Raw genomic sequence first — 23253 nt, 5'->3', positions numbered from 1 at the left:
TCCTGCTACTTCCCAAGAAGATGGCGCCCAAGCCAACCAAGTGTTTTATCTACAAATGGTCCTTTTGCTCTTACTCTGCACTCATTGCCTTGCAACCTTTCTTTTGCAGCTAGTTGTTAATGCCTCTCACAACCCCACTCCCTCTTCACCCCAGTACTGTTAACTCTCTTGCCTTATAAAGCACTGTTGACCAATAACAGCAACCAGGCCTTGGGAAATCCTGTCTCAAGGCAACTTAAATGCCAACTTACTCTCGCCTCCAAGATCCCACTAATGAGGCTGGAAAGATAGCCCAGCAGTTAAGATGACCAGAATTCAGTTCCTAGCACCAGATTGCTTATAACTACTTGCAACTCAAGCTATACCCTCCTTTGGTCTCTGCCCACACACACACACACACACACACACACACACACACACAGACCAAAATACATACACATGCAGCACACACTCAGACACAGACACACACACACAACCCACAGTCACACAGACAAACACATATACTTACACACACAAATAAAAATAAGCCTCACTTACTGAGTCACTTAGTTAATAATCTAGGTATACTACTATCATTGTTCCTATTTCACCTGTCCAAAAGGTGTGATATTCAGTGGGGACTGAGCCCATTACCTGCCTAAAGTCTTCTCGTACCAACCTGCTTTCCATACAACAGGCATTACCAACTTACTTTAATTCCCTAGCAGGAGTCCACATTTCACTTTTCATTGGTCACTCTAGGAAGTGTCTTTATCAGGGTTAAATGACTACTGTGTCCATTTCTTTTTTGCTGTCCATTTTTGCTAGCCCCTCACCCCTCCTGCTTAAACAGAACAATGTGAAGTCATTGCCTATATACTGCCATCCAGGAGAGGTCAGGTGTAGATCTCCTGTCTAAATAATTCCAGCTAGAGATGAGAATGCAACTGTGAGCAAGTGAACAAAGGGACATGGAGAATGTAAAAGACAATACTTACCTGGCACACCCTGAGAGTTTCAGAATTCTAAGTTACTTAAGAACTCTTTCACAGTGAAGGGTTATCGTATCAGTCTGATAAACTCCCAATTCCTGCTTCAGTATTATTTGCTATTCTTCCCTGCTCTGTTTGCTCATCAGTGTGTAAATAGCATACGCATGGACTCAGAAGATAAACTAGCAGTCTTTCAGGATCTATTACATCCTCCTCCTGCCTTGTAGTCAGGGAAAGGGATGGGAAACTTCTAAATGGTCTAACTGTCCATGGACAACCAGACAAAGTGACAAATTTCCTAAGACTCTGCTGAAAGCATCAGTAGTACCAAGTACAAGGCTCAAAGTGATAGGAAATGTGATAGGACATTGGCCTGGCACCATGACCAGTAAGGGCTCTTTTGGGGACCACCATATGACTGCTTGTCTACAACATCAAGCTCCGGTCTTCTGAGTGTTACCAGCTGAAGCCCTCAAGCAGATCCTGCAAAAGAGCCCCACCCCCACCCCACCCCCAAGCATTCCTCATAAAACATCTCACAACCGACCAGCTCAACCAAGAACTCTGCGTGCACACCCAGCTCTCCTCCTTTCCTCTTCGCCATTTCCCCTCATGTTATCAACAAAACACTAGCTCTTCAGCATCTTTACAGTCTTCCATGACATCTCCTAGGAATGCATTGTCTAATATATCCTAGTTATTATCCCATCCAATAGAACCAAGTCTTTATGAAGAACTCACTGCATCTCTACTTAAAAAAAATCAGTTTCCCTTATGACAAAGAATTTCCATTTAGTCTCATACTGAACTTTGAACATCAGTGAAAAAATGTTCTGTGGCCTATGAAGTAAGAGTGAACCCTGCATGAGTTCCATTTGTAGCACCAATTGAAAGTAGCTATTTTCCTAAGCCCTGTCAACCAATGAACTCCTTGGTAAGTAGCAAAAGTTTCCTGGATGACAGCAAAGTGCTCACCTTGATCAAACCCAACAAATGCAATTAATTGTTCCTACTGTATTTGAGCTATCAAATACAGTGAATGCCTGCTAATCACTTCTTATCTTCACTCTCCTTACCTCAGTCCTATGCCCCTGCACAAGGCCACTGTCTTACCCAGTGACTGTGAAAAAAAAGCATGAAACCTATTTTCTTTTGACAGAAGCCCTTCCTCACAGCATAAAGTGATCCATTTTCCTTTTACTGTCCCTGAAAAGGGGAAGGTAGTGACTTACACTCCACACAGTCACCTGATGTCCAGAATGGCTCTGGAAATCTAGTGCATCTTTCTAGTGCCTTTTCTCCTCTTATAGGTGTTGTGGAGAGCCAGTGGACCCCACCGTAACCCATCTCCCATCAATACGAAAACAAACAGTGCCCCTCAAACACATTGTCAATGATACACAGAATACTTTTAAGAAAACTCCCAAATCTATTCCTAGAATCAGCCATTTACATAAGAGATACCCTCATCTTACCTCTGAGGAATTCATCTGAAAACTGGGATAACTCTTAACCTACCAACAAAGTCCAACAAAGTTGAAAGGGCATCCAACCGCTGGCCTCTCAGGGTACTACAGATTCATACTAGGTCCTTCATATATATATATATATATATATATATATATATATAACATAAAGGTCTGTGTACCATGATACCAGTTACAATCTCAACTTCTCTAGAGTACAAGATGCTACTAGATGTTTTTCCTCCTAGCTGGAAATGGTATATATTTACAGCCAGTTCCAAGTATTAAGAAGCCGAGGCAGCAAGAACTGAGCTACAGGCCAGCCTAGGCTACATATAGGTCAGTCTGAGCTACATAGATCAACCTTCATCCAAAACACCATAACAACAAAACCAAAAAACAACAAAAACAAAAAAACTAACCAAACAAACAAAAAATGCCTCCTTCCTCTTAACTGTCAGGCAGAAAATATGTTAAGATGACAGAACAAGAGCTAAAGATATACAGCGGCCCACAGGGCAGGAAGAAGCTGTGACCGTGGGCAAAAATCTGACCCAGGAAGTTAGATCAAAAAAAGGGAACAGAAAAGCTACTCACAAGCTCAGTGCACGATGAACTTACTTGAGGCAGATGAGTGACATCATCTTTAGAAAGAAGGAGATATACTCACTGGCACACATTTGGGTCTATCCAGGGATATGTTAGCAGGGAGCAGTTGTCACCTGCTCAGTGTGACACAAGGTGGACTAAGTCAAAGAAAACAATGTCTGCTAAGGATTTCTCCAAGGCCAGCATTCAGAGAATAAGGTCCTAATTATCAGAACTCCAGCACACTGTAGGTCAGTATGAGGAACACGGGGAAACCTCCGTTTTAAAACTTGCAGTCAAAGCGGAGCAGAGTAAGGCACACCTTTACTCTAAGCACGTGGGAGGCAGAGGCAGGCAGATCTATGTGGGTTCAAGGCCACCCTGATCTACATAATGAGTTTCAGAATAGCCAGAGCTGTATAGTGAAAGCTTGACTAGAAATATTAATTAACTAACGGATTAATTAATTAAAGTAAATAAAAGTAAGATCAAAAGTAAAGGCAGGAGTGGCTGTGGCTAGTCTGAGCCGTGGGTTGGAGTTCCCTGAAAGGAAGAAAGTAAGAAGCTAGTTAATCATTCATTTCAAGTCTACAGTGAAAACGTATGTGAAAGTGAGGAGCAAGATAGAGTACGTCTCTGTCATCTGTTGATTATTTGCCTTTATCCTAACACAGCTATGTGGCAGTCTCTGAAGCCTCAGAGCTCACTCTGAAGTAGTCTTTGCCCCATATATTAAAAGATTGATGAGGCCAATCAATCACCTTTTCCAAGGGATTTACAGTGTTGAGATGGTGGAGACTCATTGGTAAATTTCCATTTGTGTTCTTTGTATTTCTCTTTCACAATATCTATATTCTAAAGGCCTTCTCTATTCACCCAAACATTGATTTGTCTTGAGACTTTGACCAAAACAACATCCACAAAAGCAAACGACTTTGCCATTCCATCATGTGTTATGAGTTGTAAGACACAAAATGTCACAAGTTGAAATTACAATGTAGGTATTCCACCCTCAGTCTGTGAGACGCTGGGGATAAAATCTAGGGTACCCTGTAGCTAAGCAAGCACTCTACCTATTGAGCTACATCTCCAGCCTCAGAGAAGAAAATTTTAAGCCTGTCTGTCTGTCACTGAAAATGTTACCAGTTTTAAGCAATGTAAATGGTTTAAAACTTTTTCCAAACAAGAAAGCACCACGCCATAAACTTAAGCCATGGAACATTACTTTACCAGTGGTTCTAATATAAGAGCCTGGCATGATTCCAAAACTCCAGGAAGGCCCAGGAAACTCTTCTCCTTTGAGGCATAAAGTACTGTGGCTTCAGTACAAAACATTCTAACCAATGGGACAGACTGTGTTTGTGAATAAGCTTTTGGATATAACCTCTATTCTTTCTATTCTTTCTCATTCATTCTCATTCTCTCTCTCTCTCTCCTTCTCTCCCCTCCCCCCTACCCCTCTCCCTCTCTGCCTCTCTCTCAGAGGAATGGATGTAAGACAGTTTCAGACTGTGCAGCAAAGGAGAACTCTGAACTTTTAATCCTCCTACCTCCAAGTGCTGAGATTACACGTATAAACCAGCATGCACGACTCAGGCTCTTTCCTTGAGAATGGCGAGATACATGTACCAAAGAATATACCCTTATGGTACTAAACTTACTTAATGATGTGCCAGAACACCACAATTGTTCATTGGGCTTCAGATTGGAAGAGACACTCCTTAAGATAATACTCTTTGTCTGATTGCATATACATAGTCATTCATACAATAACACCTTCAGTTGCATTCTGCAAACCACTCTTATTATGACCTGATGTTTCTAGAGATCTACTGCATTTATCAATACCAACAGAAATGCTACATTTGCAAACCAACATGTTCCTGCAACAAAGTATCTGTCATCCCTTCATCCTTTCCTGAGCTCTTCAGAGTTTATCTGGGAAGAATGTGTCTAGCCACTCAAGTGTGAACCCACAAGCTACACAGCGAATTGATCCTCGGGAGTGATCAGGTCTCACCCTGGACAAATGACTTTAGCCACAAGTCAAACCAAGTGCAATCAATCCTTGAATCAATATGTAGCAGTGTCACTTGTCTCCTTCTACCTTCAATGTCTATGCCTGTATTACATGTAGATAGCGTCACCGCGCCTTCTTGTTATACGGAGGGGATATTTTTCATTATGATTCTTTTAAATATATTCCGGAGTTTTCTTTTTAATTAATACTAAATGTCTTTAAAGAACACGCCTTTACTAGAAATGTCACCAGTAAAATGCATCCAATTTTTCCTCTAATGTGGTCCATAAAACTTATTTGATTAGCAGTACTATAGAGGCCAAAGCCTTTGTATGCAGGCACTCAAGCATAATTTAATCATTTTATTTAAGCATGAAAAAAATTATTTGAAAGCCCTGTTAGGTAAAATATCCCTGATTGGTTTAAACTTACATTTGGAGGTATATTAAAGGTAGACTACACCACAGAGAGCTCAGTATGCAATGCCATAGTGTTAACTTTCTCACAGTAGTCGCTGCTAAGTTAAAAACCACACAGTTGAGAATGTAGGGCGTAAGCACCTCGCTGTAAATAAACATGCTTTAAACGGTTACTCTGAAATAAATTTTGTTTCCTGGGATACCTTGTCCTATTATCAGGATTTTCACCTATAGGACCCTCTTTTCATAGTCAAAACAAGATGAGGCCCTAATTGCATAACATCATTTGTCTTCTGGGGATGAAAAGACCAGCAAATGAAAATGCACATCAGGCAAGAGACTGTCAGAATAGAAAATTGTCTTTTTTTTATATTTTTATTTTTATTTTGTTTTGTTTTTAAATAACCCATTCGCATTAACAAAAGGCTGCAGTAGCTTCCAAATTATAGGTTGTTATTTTTAGTGGAAGTAGTTCAATATTCATATTGGAGCAGATGTAACAATTCAACAAAACAGCTCTTCAAATCCTGCACAAATTGAAAACAGGAAACCTGATTGCTTTTCCTCCTATCACTTTCCTTCTCTGAATTGACACTTTTAGCCTGCTGAAAATTTACACATGGCTTTCATCTACACAGCACCTGCTGATCAAATGGAAGCCTAACATTTTCATGAAAAATGGTCTAAAAGACTAGTTTTGTTCTAAAACGCAGTAAAGGGCATCAGTTCCCTGCTTGATGGCAACAGTCACTGTGTACTATGTATAAGTCATGGTCATTAAACTTTTTAAAAAACTATGTTTAGTCACTTCTGGCTTTATTCCATATCTTCTGTGGTGTGGTTCAAATTTCTTGGACTCCGGTATCTACCTAATACTTGATTTTATTATGTAAAGACTATACAAAGTGTATAAAATGCCAGCCAAGAGGACAGCAAATTATATTTTGTCTGCATCTGCTTGAAAACCATAGAAAATCCACATCACTGTTTATGGACACACCTGACCATGGGGGAGTCACATCTCATTCATTCCTTGTTTCATCAACCAAAGAAACTGCAGACCAGAAAAGAGTCAGGCCCTATGTCCAGGGAGACTCTAAACACTTGTTTTCTAAGACCCAGGCTTAGCTGCTTGAGTAGCCTAGACTGGAACAAACTGGATATCTCCCAAACACAAGCTGGCCACCTGCTGTAAACATCTTCAGGGAGAGCAAAAGGAAATCTTGGAAATGGGTGTTTGTGTGTATAAATACTCAAGATTGCTAAGCTGCTCCCCTCGATTTTGAATGCATATACATGTCTATATAATATTCAGTTTGGGGGGGAGACTGATATGCCTAAAATATGCCATCTGACAGTTTCTTAACCAAAAATACTACCCTCCTTCTGAAGAACCAGAGGCTAGCCTTTCCCCTTCTGTCTGGGTGATAAGGTAAAAAGACACACAGTAATCTAGGTGCCACTCTGACCAGCCGGCCAGGGAATTTCAGTGTTCTGTCACGGTCACTGAGGCAACAGCAAACCTGCAATGTCAATATGTTCAGTCAATGGAAGTAAAATAATGGGACTTATTGTCTTCCCCCATCGATCTGCTGCTGTCAACAAGGAAACGTGTCCCTCTGGCTTTAAACAAATTTTAATTAGGCTTTTAGTTACTGGCTCATATCTACCTACCTATGAAATCACCTATCTCAACAATGAGTAGGAGGCAGAAGCAATCATTTTGCCTTCTTTTATTTACTCTAAGAACCTTCTAAAGTTTATATCATAAAATTTTGAAATACATTCATAAGTTAAGTGACAATTTGCTTCATTTTTTTTCCTCACACTGACTTCAAGCAAAAAATGGTATGGTTCAAATACAAAATATAGTATCTCTACCAGACCTAGACTGATGCTCTCCCTTCTAGCCAGAGTTGAACCATAATCTACCATTCTCTTCCTTCCATACTAAAAGTGGGCTTCATTAGCTTTTCAGGTTTTTTCCAGGACTCAAAGCATCAACTCATCACCTGTTCAAAACAAGCCACGCAAAACCAAGCATTGATGGCCAGTACCCCACTGCCTCAGCCCATCACTCACTTTATCCACCCTAAAGAGAAAGGGTGAGGTAGCACCGTTAAAATAAGACAGGTGCAGAAGTGCTGGAATAAAACACTGTAAGTCATTCAAATCGCACCTAAGTTCCCTAGTCCTTCCCCCTTTTACCAAGAGAGACCCTGTCACCTCAAAATCGAAATCAAATACAGCTAATCAAGTTGTTAAGAGTTCTTCCTCTCTCTTTTACATCTGAGGGCTCCAGTGTCCGATCAACAAATAATCTATTGTTCCCCCTTTATCGAGTCTCTTTAAACCTATTCAGACTGGCAACACTAAACCCAATTAAAGATAAGGCCCTTGGTAATCTCACCTCCGCGAGTCCCCGTCTGGATAGCAGAGGTGATGGGAGATAGCGGGGAGGCCAGGGCCGCTGCCTCCTCCTCACCCAGCACAACAAAAGGCAGATCCTCTCCCTCTCCCTCTGTAATCTTTAAATGTAAATTCCCTCTGGCAGCTAAGAGGAGCTCCCGATAACAGGTTACATCTTCACTTGCCCGGCTCTTATCTGCTCCGGATCGTTGGGGGGGGGGGGGGCGCCCCCACGCCGCGCCCCGCCCCGCCGCCCCCAGCCCGGCCGCGGAGATTACCTTCCGGCGGCGAGCGCGCGAGGCGGCCGGCCGCGCGGCCCCCACACCGCCGCTTTGTATTCATTAAACACACATCGGAGCTTATCAGAAGTAAAGGGCTGGTCGGGATGGCACATTGTGTGTGAGTGAGTGTGTGCGCGCGGGAGGGAGAGGAGAGGAGCCAACGTGCATCAGGGTGATTACAATATCAGCAGGGCCCAGATGGAGGCAGGAAAATAAACAGAGGGTGCGTGCGAGACGGAGGGGAGAGGGAGGAAAAGTGGGAGAGAGGGAGAGAGAGAGAGAGAGAGGGAAGAGAGGGAGGGAAGAGATGCAGGCAGGAGGGGGAGACAGGGAAGGGATTCAGGGGCAGGGACCGGCTTGGGATGGGGTCAAAGCGAGAGGAGAGCTACCCAGAGAGACTGGGAGGTGGAGGCAATCAAGGCCGCAGGGTAGCCGGTGCCTTTCAGCCCCACCTCCCAAATATTTGGATTTGCTAGCCCTGTGGCTCCACTAACACTAGAGGTTCTGTCAAGGTCAGCCGGATCAAGAGCTCTCCCTTGGTGGTTTGACTGTGACACCTTCAACACCTCACCTCCATCCAAAGACACATAATTTGCAAAACAAATCTACTGTGCTGACACAATAGTCTTGCAGCATGCCAGGACTACCTCCCGCGGGAGCTGTCTCTCTCTGTGTACCAAACCGTATACTAAAACCCAGCCCCCGACTCACCCCCACACATAGATGCAAGGGAGATACAGAGAGATACAACCTTCCCCCCCACACCCCCCGCGCGCGCCCCGCCCTCTTCAGGCTTTGAGTGTGTCCTAGCCAAAGATGCAGGGCAGCCAGCATCATTGTGATAAGGAGGACCACTTGTGATTGGTGGCTACAGGTGACTCAGACACCTGCGCCACTTGCAGAAGTCCAGGGGTAGGAGCTGCCTTCTGCGTACATCTGAGAGTCTGTTTGGGAGGTGGGAATTTGAAATTGAGGCAATCAATCTTGGCTTGAGCTGCCTCGCGGCTCTTCACCCACCCAGGGCCTGAGAATCAATCAGAAGGAGCAGGGGCTAATGCTCTGCCAGCCGGCCAGAGTTCATCCTCCGCCACCCCAGCAGGGTCAGCAGGGGGATACACCTGAGTAGTCCCAAGGGAGCCCCTTTTCACTTTTAAATGCACCCATCAGACAATCTGAACATCTGATCAGGTCCTTAATGGAGTGCAGATAATGCAGCAAGGGAGGTCTTCTCTTTGGGGGCAGGGGTGTGTTTGGCTGTGTTGTGTTTCTAGGCCCTGAAGCTTGGTTAAGAAGCCTTCCCTGCACTGTGGAGACATAAACCACAGAATGTCATGGCACACACTGCAGTCACAACTGCTGTGAAACTTGGGGCCATGAAATAGTTTATACATGAAAAGTCAGTAGAAGGCAACAAAATGGGGCAGGAGTGGGGGGTGGGGGGGAGCAATGAGTTAAAGATAAGAGCAGGAGGCATATTTTAAAAGGGGCTTTGTTTCATCAACTACCTTGCAAACCACCTAGCCTAAAATGATAAAACAGGTCTGATGTGCAATGGACCCCCCCTCAAAACACACACACACACACACAACCAACCTAAGAAAAGAATCAAGGGAAATTTGATAGGAAACACAAAGTGAAGAAAGCTGGGCATGCTGGGGGAAGGGCATGTGTGAAAATCTTGTCATAGAATGAATGCCAGATAAAAGGAGTCCTGCTACAAACCTCCAGTAATCCAATAATGTGGAAAGCCTCACAGTATCACTGCACAAGAACAAGGTGATATTTCTCCATAAATCTTCAAAAAGTGACCAGGTTCAGTAGTTAGAGAAGGGTCCTGGGGCAGGAAGTAAACCACTTGGCAGGCAACATGACAGGGCAAGGGAACTCTGAATGGGGTAAAATGTGTCATCCCTCCATGTTTTAAATTTAATAATAGATTTTTCAGAATATCCTCTTGGCTCTTGTAAAAGGCGTCCTTTCGCCTTTTTTTCTCACTGTGATCAGGAACTGCCCTCACCCTAGCCAGCAGCAGCTACTGCAGCTACATCATTTGGGGCACAGACTGTATACAAACACCTTGTCATCCAATGCAACTCAGGAAAGGGGAAAAAAAAAATCAACATACAAAGGCTCACTGGCCTGTTACAATGTACTAATGAGAATGCACTAGATACATATGCACAGAAATGTAACAATGAAACCTGTTATTTTTATAAAATTAATACTTGTAAAAATGAAAAATAAAGTTCTAATTGCTGCGTTTAATCTCCAAACACATATTTTTTCTCTAAAAGGTATCCCAAAGACTAGGCACAAAGAAAACTGCAGATCAGCTAAAGTACAGATGTTCTCGTTTTGTGAAAGTACAGTGTCCCCACCACTCTGTGTACTGCCTTCCTGCCTGCCTGGTGGCTCCATGATGCTTCTAAACCAAGCACTTTGCTCCAAAGCTTACAATGAAAACAAAAGCACAACAAACAAACAAACAAACAAGCTTAGTGTAACGATCCCCTTCCCCCACCTCAGCACTCAGGAGACTGATACAGGAGGATCACTATGGGTTCCAAGCCAGCCTGAGAGTCTATAGTAAGTTCTAGGCCAGCCTGGGCTACAGAATGAGATCTTGTTTCAAGAAAATCAAAACAAAAACCAAAGCAACATAGTAATCAAGAATTATTATCACGGACTGTGTATCCAACAGAAAGTGGTACCTATAATTACAGACAACTTAACAACTGAGCTCAATCGAAATTTTAATTTCAATGAGTTCTTTTCTTAATAATGGGTTACCTTCTTGTAAAAGCAAGAAGTCCATCTGCCCCAGGCAGATAAGTTTTGAAACATTAACTCAGATAAAAATCTAGCATTTTCTTTCTTTCTTTGAGTATGTGAAGTCTAGTGTGCTATAATGTGAGAATTCCAACATATGACCATTATGGCATAATATCTCAGTGCTCAGCTTGTCATTATTTCATTTGTAATTCTTATGTTAATTATGTTCATAATTACTATAAACAGATGTGGTAGACATCCGTGTGACCTTTCATTGAAGGATGCATTCTTCACTCATTTTGCTTTAATTTCTCATGGATGTGAAGCTGAGAGTGCAGAAAAAGGAAAGAAAAAAAGCTTTCTAGTTTACAAAAAATAATTTTAAAAAAAGCCCTCTTTCTATGCATAAGTTAACACAGGATCTCCCTTCATCTGCATTTCAGAATAGGAAACCATTTCTGGCGTTTTGGCTGCTTTATTGCACATTTCTGAGCTGTTGCACCCACTGCTGCTCACTACCTTGTAACTATGGATGCCAAACAAAGACTACCACCCATGTCCAAGTTGCCGTCTTTATTTATTTATTTTGTTGTTTAATATCAAAGGTTAATGCAGCAGAACTGTGCTCCAAAACCAAGTGCCTAGCAGCTACATAGCAATTTATTTACTCACAACTCACCCACCATCCTCTTTACATAGAGCACATTTACAATAAAGGCAGTATGGATTTCATTAGCTGAAAAACCTCCTCGAATTTCATTTCTTTTTGGCCTTAATCTATAATTAGTGTGGACAGACAGGTGCAACCCCTTCTCTCCTACAGATGGCTGCTGGAAATGGTGCAAAGTCGTTCCCTCTGTTTAAACAACACAGAGGTAACCTGCTCTGTTTTATCATTTACAATTACCTCCATTAAACTGAACTAATGTTTGCTTTAATAAAATGTCCGCTGTTCTTTAAACATAATTTAGGAACTCTTATATTAATGGCTGTAAAAAGGTGAAGTTGGAAGGTGTCTCTTCAGATAATACTAAATAGCTTACACTGGATAAAATGTCCCCTCTGATGGATAATAGTCTGAGGTTCACAAAGGTTTTTGTAGCTGATTTAACATTTATTTGTTGGTTTATATAAAGAGGGTCAGATATAATTTTGGAAAGGGCATACAGGTGACAAACAGTTTAACATGTAAATTGAGGAGAAACTGCCCCCCACCACCACCACCACCACCACACACACACATACAAGTTTAGGAGTTTGAAATGTTTGTTTGGGGGATTTTGAGTTGGTACTGAAGTCTATAACTATTAAAATCCTTGATTGTTTTTAAGTGATACTCCTCTTAGCCCAGTTGTACACACTTACTTAGCTTTTAATAGATTACTCTCAAAACCTTCTTCTAAGCTACATTTAAAATTTTTAACTGATTCTAACTAAGCATTTCTGTGGTTTTGTAAGTACGTAAAGTGACTCCATTCCATAATAAAGAACTTCTACAAACCTCAATTTGCCCTGCGTTTGCTATCAATAAAGACCAAAGAACACAATATGATGAATAAAGTATCCATATTAAAATAAAGAACCTTTAAATGCCCAAACAGCAACAAACAAATAGCCTTTCCCTCTTACATAACTTACAGTAATAGACTCCAGCAAAATGCAACTGACTTGGTTTTTTTTTCACATGCAAATTGTGCAGGTGCCAATTTTTCAGACTGCTTTGCTATGAGGGGCTATGTTGCCTGCATAAAACCTCAATGAAGAAGGCTTTGCATTCAGTGCCTGTCAGCTGATGTTCATATCAAAGAAGTGAGAAACAGGATTTGACAGTGAAGAATGTCCTAAACTGACAACTACTGACCAGCATTCTTAATGGAAGCATTTCTTTCTCGTGATCCCTTTTCAATGTTTAAAACCGAAGGAGGGTAGCTAAGCCTCTAGTTTACAATAAAATAAATTATAACTGCAGCTGACATTTGTGAGGTTCTTTACAATTTATAAGGAGTTTGCCCAAAAATATTTAGGCTAACGCCTCGATTGGGAATCTTTTCACTGACACTAACACCAAGGGCAGTGTTTTCCTTCTTTCAGAAAAGGATTGGGTAAGAATTACAAAGCACTTAGTCCTCTGTAATTCAAAGGTTGCTCTCCTGATATTTCCAGGAAGTTGTCATTTAACAGGCCAGCTTCCCCTGCACTGAAGGTAGAATACTTCTTATTAGGAAGATCCTTTCAAAGACCACTTCAAAAATCAAGTCATTAGCAGGTATTGGTGGGTGAAAGAGACTTAGTCAACAAAGAAAAATGGCATTTCAAAGACTTTTGCAATGATTTGAGTTGTCCAAATATTAGAGAGAGAAAAAAATCCAGATGTTCTCTCTGCTGCTTTTATTAGATGAGAACCAGCAAAAATTGCATCCTGAAATTCTCCCACAGAGTATCTAGGTTTTCAAAGAAAGGGGCCTGCGGTCTACATGGTCTACATGGTCTATATGGTCTACATGGTTTCTAATTAACGGTTAAACAAATGTTTTTAATACGAACTTCATGAAGTTCTTCTTGTAGCATGGGCTTAATTAAAATCCAATTTCTGTGTGCCAAGAATGATTCCTTGGTAATTTTGTTAGTATTCTGTGTTTTCAAAGAATAGATTTATTTTTTTTTTAAAAAAAATCAAATGTGAACTACATTTGATAAGGGAAGAGTTCAACTGTCTAACACTCATCCTGGCTGGAAAATTAAAATATAACATAAAATAAGTAAAAAACTGGAACAAACTGAGATTCTAGTTAACATCATGTGAGACTATTAGCCCTCTATTTCAAAAAGAGTGAACAGAAAATGAAATCACATAACCACCTCTCTCTTCGTTGACAGCCTTTATCATCGTGCTAAAACTAGACAGCATTTTAAGAACTGATATGGAGAAATAACGCATTGGGGATGTGTTTTTGTTTAGACACATCCCAAACACCCAAACTGAGGCCACCGAGGCTTGGGAAACAATGGTATGTGCTGATCCTTTCTAAGGATTTGTGTGAACAGGGGAGTTGGACACAGAAAAGACTTCTCGCAAATGCTGCAATAAACTAACGAGGCCCCCCAACGCTCACAAACTGTTCATCACAGAGAAGCTGCTCAATTTGTATTCCGGGAGTGTGGACTTCCCGGGCATAGACCCAGTTCTTCTGGTCTATAAGAAGGGGGATGATAATAAGAGCCACGGAGGGCACTTAAAAATGGTACAGATGTTGAAAAGGAGGCTAGGAGGGAGGAAAGCCTGTAAAACACATTTTAGCTCACACAGAAGATATAAAGGATGCTTTGGTCAGCAACCCGACCTTTATCGGGAGATAAATCAATTTGCAGCAGCTGTGGACAGCCATTTATACACAGGCCCTGGGCAGATTAATTAAGGGAAGCGAAGTTAAAAATTCAAGAGGGCTCAGAGTTACATCAAGCACATGAAGTTGGTCTGGAGTGGCCTCTCCAGCTCCCCAGCACCTCACTCCCTCGCTGTTCTTCAGGGTCTCTTCCCAGGGAATACTAGATAAGTCCTTTAAAGAGTCTTTCTGCACATTTTCCCGAGAGGCACCAGTCATGCTGGGGCACGCTGGGATTTGTGGTGCCCAATCCTGAAGGAAAGTTAAATTCAAAAGACTTCCCTGCTACCCTTTGCAAAGGAGCTAGGAAGGCCCAGGGCTCCAAGACTCTGGCCAAATCCTCCGAGCTGTAACAGCCTTTAGTGGGAAGAGGAGGAGAGAAGGCAGCTATTTTTAGTAACAGTCGTGGTTCACATCCTACTGCCCGGAATCATAACACTCAAAACTTTTCCAAAGCTTAACTGACCCAAAAAAAAAAAAAAAGAAAGAAAGAAAGAAAGAAAGAAAACAGTTTCAAAAACTGGGTTTAAGTGCGTATGCGGACTTAAACTGTTTTTTGCTTAAATCATCCTGGTCAGGACAAGATCCGTCCGGGGTGGAAGAGGGTTCCAACCAACCTGGACCTTCTTTCTAGATTCGCCCAGAGGATGGTGAACTGCGGGGACCCGGGAATGTGCTAGTCCCAGTTACTTCCCCTGAGGGATTTCTGGAGAACGTAAGAAATTCTCCCGCAGCAGCTCGGGTTTGGCTTTCTTCCTGCGGGAGGTACTGGGCAATATGTTGTGCTCTAGGCTAGGAATAGGCGGGCGTCGCCGGGTCCCGACTGTGATGGGAACACCCTAGAAGGCCAGGGCAGCTGGGCCAGCGGGACACGGTAGTATGGTGGAGGGGATGCTACCCAGGTATCCCCAGCTACGAAGCTTGGGATTTGCCTCCGGCGGGACACTTAGCTTAGAGAAGCCGCCTGATCATCCTTGTGAGGTTTCCCATCAAAGCACCCCAAATGCCCGAGTAAGAGAAAGTTGTCAGGCGGTCGCACAGCGCCTGGGTGCAGGGAACCAGAATCTTACCCAAATTGTAGCCCAGAACCAAGTTAGGAATTTTTAATCTTGCTCCTAGGACTAAGGTGTCCATGAAAATAAGCCTTTCGCTTCCAGTTTTAAAAACCCATGATGCGGGTGTGGAGCCACCTGCCAAACACATCGTGGACCAATTGACCAGTTGTTTAGTAGAAGGAGACATGCTTATCTTTCTGTTCTCCTTTGATGGAAAAAAATTTAAAATAACTAAAAAGAGAGTGCGGGGAATCTAAAGCAAAAACGGAGGGAAATACTGTCTTATCTGGTCCTCGAAGTTCAGTGTCATCGCAGACTCCAGCAACCTCAATGATCTTGTTTGCCCTGCTACGCAGTCCTACTCTAGTTGAGCGTCAAGTTCAGCCCAGAGCCTCTCGGTCCAATTAATCCAAACGATGCTGACGGTCATCGGTCATCGGCATAGTAATTAACAGTACCAGCCCGAGGCCGGTCCCAGCCACCCGCTCTCCAGCCCGCCCGCCGACCCAGCTCGCCCGTTGGCACTTACACTGCACAGGGCTGGAGAGTCCCACCATCCGCCGCGGGCTCCCAGCTGCAAATAAAACTTCCTCCGGTCGGTGCCGGCCGGCGGGGCCAGAGGACCAGGGCGCGGCGCCGCTTCCCTCGCGGTGCCAGAATGTCCGCGGCCACTCGCCCACAAGCGCTCGTCCAGAGACCGCCCGCCTAGTCTTGCGGATCCCCGGCAGTCGCCTCGCACAGCGAGCCGCGGGGCGAGGAGCCCGGGGTGGCGGACGCCAGGCAGACGCAGGCTGCGACGCGGAGCCCGGCGCGCGCCGAGCTCAGCTCCCCCTCCTCCCGCCTCGCTCCCTCCCTCCGCTCCTCTCTGTTGTTGCTGCTGTGGCTGACAAATGTGATGTGGGGCGCAGGGGATTGCCACTGTCACAGGCGGCGTCTGCGTCCGCCTCGCCCGCCCTCGCTCGCTCTCGAGGAAGGCGACTGCATTTATCTGCAGGGCGTCCGGGCGTCCGCCGGGGAGCAGGAGCGCCGCGCGCAGCGCACAGCGCCCACAGCGCCCGCACCAGGTCGGCTGCCGCGCGCGCCCGCACCCGGGGGCGCCGCGGCCGCTCGGGAGGGAGGCGGCGGCGTGGCCGCGACCAGGTGCGGGGGGTGGGGGTAGGGAAGCTAGGCGGGTGGTGGAGGTGGAAGACATCTGTGTCATGCGGGAGGTCACGGGGGTCAAGTATATGTTAACAATGGGCAGACCCGGCTCGCAGGGGTGCGCTGGCGGGCCGGAGGCCTGTCTCCCTGGCCTCGCCCTCTCTGGTCCAGGCTGGACATGGGGCTGGCTCCCTAAGGATGCTCTCCCAGGCTCGGGACGTGTTGGTGGCCCCAGTGCCCTGCAGTAACCCAAGACGACCACTTTCCCTGGCCATCTGGAGAGCTCCTAGCTGCCCTGCCTGTGTCTCATCACTGGCTGCAGAGACAGCTCTGCTAGAAATCAAGCCACTCTCAGATCTCTCTAATCCCCTTCTGTTAGCTGATTTCCAGACCGACTATTTGCTTTCGCATTAGATAATAGCCTTAGAGAAAACAATTATCATTTCTTTTCCCCCCTTTGTTTTTCTACTTCTCCTGTAGTATACCATTAAGAGAGACCTCTTTCTCTCCCTCGTTTTTTATTGAATATGGTCCCCTCCCCCCCCCAGATATTAATATCAATACTTTAGAAGGAGGAACGAAGTCCCTAAGGAAAATGTAGGGTGAAAGAATTCCAGATATTTCCAGAATAAATAAATAACATCTCCGTGAAGAGTGCTGACAATTTGTACAGAGCAAAAATGGGCTTGAATGGTAATGAAAATATTAATATGTAGGTCAAATATGATCAGATAATGGCTTGCAATGATAAGTAAAATGAAATCTTTTAAAATGATCATGGAACGGTGCCACGGCTGCAAATGTTATTGTATTTAGTGGAACAGTTTGAAATCCTACACTGAACCATGTTTTCTCCAACTGGTCTAAATCAATGTAAAATGTCCTGTGAGCATGTTTTAAAATTTCATCTTTGTAAAGAGGGGGAAATGCATGCGAGTAAGAGTCAGCCTGATGTCATAAGAACTGATAAGACATCCGTGGCTTTATTTTTTAAAGTGGTGTTTCAAATATTTAACAGTGGATGAAAGCCCCCCCACCCCACCCTTTTAAGCCCAGCTGGGCTTCCAGTGCTGAAGTCTTTGCAGCCTGTACTCATTTTTAGCAATTCATTTTCAGAAAACACTCATTGTACATTCTGCCCTCTCCTTGGGACATTTGTCTAATGAATTATAACACTGTCTTAGTATTTAATATTATGATGTTCTTCACATAAATCTCCCCCATTTTATCAAGGTATATAGCCTATAGGAATTTCTACACTAGGGTTTTCTTTTTCTCTGCTACACTCACAAATCTTAACAGCACTAATAATCTTAAAATATAGAATTTTATGTTCATGTTAGTGTGGTTCATGTCAGAGCTTACTATGTATTCCTGAGGGAACCAAAAACCATATTGATAATCTGGTGCCCTGTTACCTGCATTCTTTTATGTCCAAGATAAAAATGAGTTGTTTGCATTCTAGAATTATACACTAATCCTTAGTTAAAATTAATAAAGTGGTGTGTTACTCAGAAATGATTTGTAAAATAATGTAACTTCTTAAGTTGTAATTTAAATTTAAAATGAAAATAAATTAGCAATAATTTTACACTATATATATGTGTGTGTGTGTGTGTGTGTGTGTGTGTGTGTGTGTATATATATATATATATAAAATGTATGAATGGGGTAGGGAAATAAGTTAAAATTATGGCATATTTTTTCCTTCTCATAAATTGTGCCTGTGTAAATATGAAAATATATTGGAAACTTTGAACTTCTAAATCAAAGGAAAGTCCCTTGGAGTTCCCTGCAGATCATCTTTATAATACACAAAGCATGTTCTATGGGTTTTCACAGATATTATAGGATCATCCTTTTGGCCAGTTATGGTTTAAAAAAAAAAAAAAACATTGATTACTGCATACTTCCTAGCCAGTTATGGCTTTTTTTAAATGTTTTTTTTTTAAGGGATCGATTATTGTATACTTCTTTTAAGAAAAAGTCTTCTATTTGAGTTGGGTTTCTATCAGACTATTATCATTAAATCTATGGTTTGTTCTTCTTCTTCTTTTTTTTTTTTTTTTTTTTTTTTGGTAATTCTACTAACAAAAGCTGAAGCAATACACTCCTGAGCTGATGGGGAGAGAATGAGTCTTAGTAGTCTTTAATCCCACTTGCCTCCTCCTTAAAAGACTTGAATTATTTAAAATATAAAGATATCATTCTTTAGGGTGTTTATCCTGGAATTACTTCCTAATTCCTCTATCTGTAGCAGAGAGTTAACTGCAGAGGCAGCTGGAGCATGAGCTGAGAGTGAAGTGTGACATAGAAAATGAGACATATTAGGTGCCCCAAAGAGAGCAGCAGCAGGGGAAGGCTGTAGGGTAGTGGGGGAATCAGCTGACAGCAGAAGTCTATAATATATTTGGCTACTTTAGCCCTGCCATGGAGGTGCACACATGACACACTATCCAAAGCACAATGAAAGATTCACTGATACATTCTTTCCAGCCAATCTAAGAAGACCTGGAGGAATAAGTCCTCCTCCTATCAGAATACAAGCAGAAGGATCAGGTTTCTGTATGTTCAACACTAGCTTCCTAAGCAAAAACAAAAACAGCAGTACAATAAAAAAAACGTAGGAAGTAAAACCTATACCTGTGCATCACCACAACGCCATTAGATCAATGAACAAACCATACAATAATATGCTGAATTAAAAAAAAAAAAAAGACAACTTTGCTGACACTTTTCTTCTATTGTAGATTTGCTCTTTACACCATTAAATTTTCATTGTTGCAAAAGTATCGAGTTCTTGAGTTCTATTTACAAGTTTATTTTTTCAAAAATGTTACCTATGCATACTTTTTGTTTTCCCTTAAACCAGCCCTAAAAAACCCAGGGCTTTTATGCAAATTTCTGAGGAATGCTTATTACCTTCTTTAGAGATTTGTGATTCACCTCTCTCTCTCTCACACACACACACAAAAGGAATTCCTCTACTGAATGTTAACAAGTATTTAATTTGCACTTTTAAAATTCCTTCTTCCAGATCTTAAAGCTTAAAGGACTTCCAAGCTGTGATTTTTCTCTTCCTTAAGAAAGTCCTCCTGCTTGCCTGGGTGGAGGAAAGTCTGTAATTACCACATTAGTTCCTCCTAACAAAAAATATTTATTGTTGCACTTGTGAAAAATAGAATATGATAAACATGAAGAATGGCAAGCCATAATTACATTTTCTTAAATCTATATTCACCCACGACTCGTGGCTTTCCCCGTTTCTGCTGGAGTGTTTCCTGTAATTTACTTTTGGGGCTCTCTATGGACGAATTTTATTCCAAATCTTGGTAATTGTGTTACATAACTCTTTCATGTTTTATTTCAGATATGATGGAAAGGAGAACAAGATCAGAGATGGTTTATTTTATTCCAAGGCAGTTGAGCCATATAAACAGTATAGGCACACTGTTGAGTAAAAATACCTTAGATGTTTTAGAAATTTTTAAACTTGGAAATGTAGAAGTCACATAAGCCAGCAAAAAGGTTCTCATCACTCCATCAAATAAAATAATCATTTCAACCTGCTTTAGCTACTGTAGACAATGAGTTTGATTTTTATGACCCAATGTATCAATGTAGTCATGTACATTTTGCTATACTACCTTAAAACAAGCTTACACAATTCCAATTATTTTTTTCATTTTCTACAACAAAGATCCTGAGTTTTGAAGAGTTGTACAGAATAGGTCTTATTGGTGTTTCCTTAAGATGGAAATGCCTGTTGGGCGTGGTACTGCATGCCTTTCATCTCATCATTGGGGAGAGAAATTTCCACGGAGTTCCATGAGCTCACACATAGCCTGCTCTATGTACTGAGTTCCAGGCCAGCCAGGGTGACATAGTGAGACTCTGACTCAAAAACCAGTTTTGACATTTAAACATTGAAATGTGTCATGTGACCTGCTGCAGCGCTGCATTTATTGCAAAAAGTGGACCACACACATCTGTGCACACACACAAAAACACACACCTATACTTAACATACATATTAAATGCATACATATGTAATCTTGTGTGATCTAGTAATTAGCCTCTTTGGCCTAGAGCTGAGTCATATCTAGTACTGATAGTAAATAAAATACTTATTCATGTTGCTCACCTAAACTATTTCTCAACCTTATTTTGGAAACCTGCTTTTTGAAATAGTATAAGCCAAAATAAAATCAGGGGACATCTCCACTGAAGTTCCACGTCCCGTATCCTTTACTGAGTTTGCACTGTGAAATTACTCATCTTTTGTCATATATTTTAAGCTGGTGGTTACACTGTCCATACAATCCTTAACTAAGTGTGTATCATGGTAGTCTAATCATGCAAAGACAAATGTCTTTGTTTTGTTGATTGCACAGTATCTGGCACACAGTAGGTGCTGAATAAATACTTTTTGAATGAAAAAGGAAAACTTAAAACATTTCTATTCGATGAATGTTTTACATGTGGCAAATACTACCCAACAATTTCTTTTTGACCCAATATTAAGAATGCTAAGAGTTTTGATACTACTGAGCTTTTAAATTAATAAAATGTGGAAATGTCATCTGTGTCTTTTACATATGTACCACTGTGTTTTGTGACAAGTGATGTATTTGATTTTATACACACACACACACACACACACACACACACACACACACACACACACACACACATGCAGGTATATACATTCTGATCGTGTCTTAACTAAGCCTAACATTCTTTCAGATAAGTTAACAAGCTATTTTAAACTTTGCCCCCTGTAAATTGAGTCATGTTCTTCAATCATCTAGACATGTTTTAAAAATATGATATACCTCAACTTCATCCCAGTTAGATTGTGGATATGAAACAAGTTTTTCTTTCTCCTCTCCTACAGTAATAGAAACATGTGTTTAGTACAAACTTCTCTGGTTGGCAAAGACTGACAAGCTGTTTAATTTGTCAACAGTGTACTCTTCTTCTTGCATTTAATTATTGTAATGCTGCGGATGGAGAGATAGATTAGCGGTTTAAAGCCTTACAGCTCTTGTCAGAGGACTGTGGTCCAGTTTGCTCCCAGCACCCACATCAGGCAACTCACAAATGCCTGTCACTTCAGCTCCAAAGGAGTTAACATCTTCTGACCTCCCTGGGCAGCCACATAAGCTGATTCATACACATCAATAAAATAGCAAAATAAATCTTTAAAAAGAGTTACCACACCATTGATAACTTACACAGTGATCTGGATGATTTAAACATGTTCATACTTAATAAAGAATCAGTTATATTTGGAGCCTGCTACTTTAGTTATCATAATTTAAGACAGCATATGTGGATCTGCATTGGCTCTACCTTTTGAAAAATGCACAGTATTTTAGTCAGCTCATTTCCCCTAATTCTCTAAAACAATCTATGGACAGCGTAAAGCATGGCGCCTGCTGAACCCATATCACCCACTAAGACTGCTTCAATGCAGAATGCATCCTCCTCTGGGAGGAAAACCCCAGCCAACTGGCTCAAAGCTCGGCAGTAGGATGAGAAGGAATTTTTGACGGACAAGTCTGTAGCAAATATGGGCCTGCTGTTAATCATGTTCAGGGTGAAGTTGTTTTACACAGTCCTTACCTCTTCTGAACTCCTACCCCCACACCACCCCCAAGCAGGACGAACACTCAACTCAAGATTGGTTGTCCAACTACAAGGCAACGTAGAATGGACATGGCTATCAGCTCAGTCTTCCTTCTGAGTTCCTCCCCCAGATCTCATCTGTTGCCTTTTAGACAATCCTTTAGTCATTGTGCCCTTCGGGTTAAGCACCAATAAAAATCACACGCCAATCATACACAGAATCACATCCATTCAATAAGCCCTACAAACCTGCCATTTGATCCAGAGTCGTTGAGTAGTAACAAATTCTACATAATAGAAAATTTTGATTCATCGTAGTTTCTAGAGGGGAAAAAAAGATATTTATGGAATGAAATGTGACTTCCATGTTCATTTTTAAATGTGTTGGGATCATAGGTATGACCTACTACATCTAGCTTAAAATTTTATTTTCAAGCAAATATTTCTACATGTAGGTGCCTATGGGGGCCAACGGTATCTGATTCCCCAGATATGGAGGTGAAGATGGTTGTAAACCACTTAATCTGCTCTCTGAGAACCTAATTCATAGCCTCTGAAGAGCAGCAAATGCTCTTTAACTACTGACCCATCTCTCTAGATGTTTTTAATAAAAAGCAAATATGTTACATAGAAAGAGTATCTTAGACACTCTTTGAAATGAGTGCTCAGAACCTGGGGATTATATTTGTGATGGTTTGAAAATGTCTGGCCCATGGCAAGTGGCTCTATTAGGAGGCATACCCTTGCTGGAATAGATGTGTCCTTGTTAGAAGAAGTATGCCACTGTGTAGGCAGGCTTTGAGGTCTCCCTAGTCTCAGGCTCCACCCAGTGTGGAAGAGAGCCTCCCCTTGGCTGGCTGTGGAAGAGAGTCCCCTCCTGGCTGCTTTCAAATCAAAATGTAGACCTCTCAGCTCCTTCTCCTACACCATGCCTTCCTGGATGCTGCCATGCTTCCTACCATGATGATAATGGACTGAACCTCTGAAACTGTAAACCAGCCCCAATGAAGTGTTGTCTTTTACAAGAGTTACCTTGGTCACATTGTTCTTTTATAACAATGAAACCCTTATTTAAATGCAAACTGTGCATCAGCAGGCTTAGTCTCTTGCGCAAGAGT

At 42.1% G+C, this 23253-nt stretch overlaps 1 protein-coding gene across 9 annotated transcripts in view; it reads right to left on the bottom strand.

Moving 5' to 3' along the window:
• Runx1t1 (RUNX1 translocation partner 1) overlaps positions 1 to 16995 on the bottom strand; it is a 152429-nt gene extending 135434 nt beyond the window's left edge. For 2 of the 9 annotated variants that reach the window (XM_030253117.1, XM_030253118.1), the window contains exon 1: positions 8152 to 15876. Coding sequence is in view for 2 of the 9 variants with exons in the window: in XM_030253118.1 (XP_030108978.1) it covers positions 8152 to 8215 (64 nt within the window). In the remaining 7 variants the exon portion in view is untranslated. The other 7 variants (XM_030253116.1, XM_006537568.4, XM_030253120.1 and 4 more) reach the window with 7 other exon arrangements.
• Between the last annotated feature and the right edge of the window lie 6258 nt (positions 16996 to 23253).

Source organism: Mus musculus, chromosome 4 (assembly GCF_000001635.26).
Source record: "Mus musculus strain C57BL/6J chromosome 4, GRCm38.p6 C57BL/6J".
NCBI classification, from domain to species: Eukaryota; Metazoa; Chordata; class Mammalia; order Rodentia; family Muridae; genus Mus; species Mus musculus.
This window is presented reverse-complemented; position numbering and strand designations above follow the sequence as displayed.